Genomic DNA, 2500 nt, shown 5'->3' with positions numbered 1-2500 from the left:
GTGTGTGCGTGTGTGTGTGTGTGTGTGTGTGTGTGTGTGTTCTCCAGGTGCGTAAGATCATCCGTGTGTGTAAGGGGATCCTGGAGTATCTGGCAGTAGCGGAGGTGGTGGAAACCATGGAGGACCTGATCACCTACACCAAGAACCTGGGACCAGGTCATCTCTAACCTCTAACCTTTAGCCCACACCTTCACCTGTCACCTCTGACCTCTGAACCCTTACCCTACACTGAACTGTGTACTTTATCTTAGATTGATGCTCAGGGGGGGAAATCTAATTCCACAGCTATTTCCCAATTAATGGACCTATCGCTAAGCCACGCCCCCTTTGAAAACTCGGACGAACAAACAACGCTTCACTGACAGTGACTGACTGACCGACCGTGACTGAATGACATTCGATGACTAACAATGGCGGGAGTTGGCAAATTTCTGATTTCTGATTTACTACAGCAAGTAATAGACATGTCTTTTAAAAGATGACAAGAATATTTTGTCTAGAAGCTTTTTACCATAAGATTTGAGTTGTTTGTCCGAGTTTTCTGCCTGTAGTGACTTTTGCTGTGATATGATTGGACAATTTCTATTTTGGGGCGTGGCTTAGCGATAGGTCCGTTCCACAGCTGAATTGATAACATCAGTCATCATTCATCATGTCTATTACAGCGCCGCACATGGCAGCTATGGTTTTACAGTTTGTTGTGTTCTGTCTGCACTGCTGTCTGTCTGTGTTGTTTTGTTTGCATTGCATTTAGAAATGCTCTTACTGTAACGTCAAATCAAATTCCTATATGTGTATGCTTAATGTGTATGCATAAATGGCAATACACGTTATCTCATCTTATGCAAAACAAAGGTCAGCTTAGAGATAATGAGTAGATACATCTCTCCATTTGAAAAGGTTGTATTTGGAACCATCTCATGCTCGGTGAATTAAGTATGACGTCCTGATCTTTCTAGCGTACGACTCCCCTCATGTTTGTCTCTGCGTGGCGGTTGGTTTCTGTCCTCAGGGATGACGAAGATGTCTAAGATGATCGAGGAGAGACAGCAGGAGCTGACACACCAGGAGCACAGACTGATGCTGGTCAACTCCATGAACACTGTTAAAGAGCAGCTGCCTGTCCTTATATCAGGTGTGTTCCTGTGTGTGTGTGTGTGTGTGTGTGTGTGTGTGTGTGGTGAAGAATTTCCACTCGGCAACAGAGCAGAGCAGTGCAGAACCGTTAACTGTTGTTATGGCAACGCCGATGATTACAGTCATTAGTTGCTGGGTCTGTCAGAGTGATTCGATACACACACACACACACACACACACACACACAGACATGCACACACAGACACACAGACACACACACACACACACACAGACACACACACACACACACACACACACACACACACACACACACACAGACATACACACACAGACGAACGCACGTACACACATACACACACACACACACACACACACACAAGCACACACATACATACACACACAGACAGACATAGACAAAGACACACACTACCTAGCTGTAGGCCTACATGTCAGGGGAATTTACAGTAAATGACAAACGTACTATTGTGTGTGTGTGTGTGTGTGTGTGTGTGTGGTGTGTGTATACTTGGCAGTAATTCCCCTCTCTCTCTCTTTGCTCAGCCATAAAGATCTTCGTAGCGACTAAGAGCGGCCGTGGTGCGGGGGTGGAGGAGGCGGAGAGGAACCGGAGGTTTACCTTCGAGAAGATGAGCTCCGAGATCAACGAGATCATACGAGTCCTACAGCTCACCACCTGGGACGAAGACGCCTGGGCCAACAAGGTACAACACACACACACACACACACGCACACACACACACACACACACACACACACACACACACACACACACACAGTGTGGTTGCATCTCTGCCGCCCTGACACCTTCATTTCAGTTACCGACGACACCCTCACCCCCACCCACTCACACCTAGTCCCCAGACTCCCATCCTCACCCCTCACCCCTCAGCCATCACACACCTTATATTAAGCAGGTTCCAAGTTGAAGGTAAATGCCCTTCAGTCGGTCATACCATCACGTCAAGTCTAGATGGCACAAACTGTCAAACACACACTCCTCCTAGTAAACATCTCCTCCCTGCCTGTCCTTCTACACTGCAGGCAGCAGCTCCTAGGGAATCTTCTTTACTTTTTCTGTCTCCACTCTTTGGTTGGCCTGTTATTATACTTACTTACTTACGCCTATCGCTCCTTTTAGGCCTGTTATTATAACTCTTTGATTATTCTTTTTCTGTTCTTTCTTTTTTCCTCCCTCCTCCATTCTTTTCCTCCTTGTAGAAGGTAAGCCTACACCCCCCCCCCCTCTGCAATGCTGCAGTGTGGATGTGTGTGCCCTGAGAGACTGTGTGTGTGTGTGTGTGTGTGTGTGTGTGTGTGTGTGTGTGTGTGTGTGTGTGTGTGTGTGTGTGTGCGTGTGCGCGTGTCATGCTTCTCCTTATTG

General features: G+C 47.1%; 2 protein-coding genes across 3 annotated transcripts in view; both read left to right on the top strand.

Moving 5' to 3' along the window:
* echs1 (enoyl CoA hydratase, short chain, 1, mitochondrial) overlaps positions 1 to 2500 on the top strand; it is a 418160-nt gene that overhangs the window by 138497 nt on the left and 277163 nt on the right. The gene's annotated exons all lie outside the window — the stretch shown is intronic.
* LOC308160411 (vinculin-like) overlaps positions 1 to 2500 on the top strand; it is a gene marked incomplete at both ends in the record, with an annotated part of 30825 nt that overhangs the window by 12454 nt on the left and 15871 nt on the right. For both annotated transcript variants that reach the window (XM_080534326.1, XM_080534325.1), the window contains 3 exons: positions 48 to 156; positions 1013 to 1135; positions 1660 to 1820. In XM_080534326.1, the coding sequence (XP_080390452.1) occupies positions 48 to 156; positions 1013 to 1135; positions 1660 to 1820 (393 nt within the window). The remainder of the gene's footprint in view (positions 1 to 47; positions 157 to 1012; positions 1136 to 1659; positions 1821 to 2500) is intronic.

This window comes from Nansenia antarctica (assembly GCF_963989245.1).
Source record: "Nansenia antarctica genome assembly, chromosome: 1".
Classification (NCBI taxonomy): Eukaryota; Metazoa; Chordata; class Actinopteri; order Argentiniformes; family Microstomatidae; genus Nansenia; species Nansenia antarctica.
This window is presented reverse-complemented; position numbering and strand designations above follow the sequence as displayed.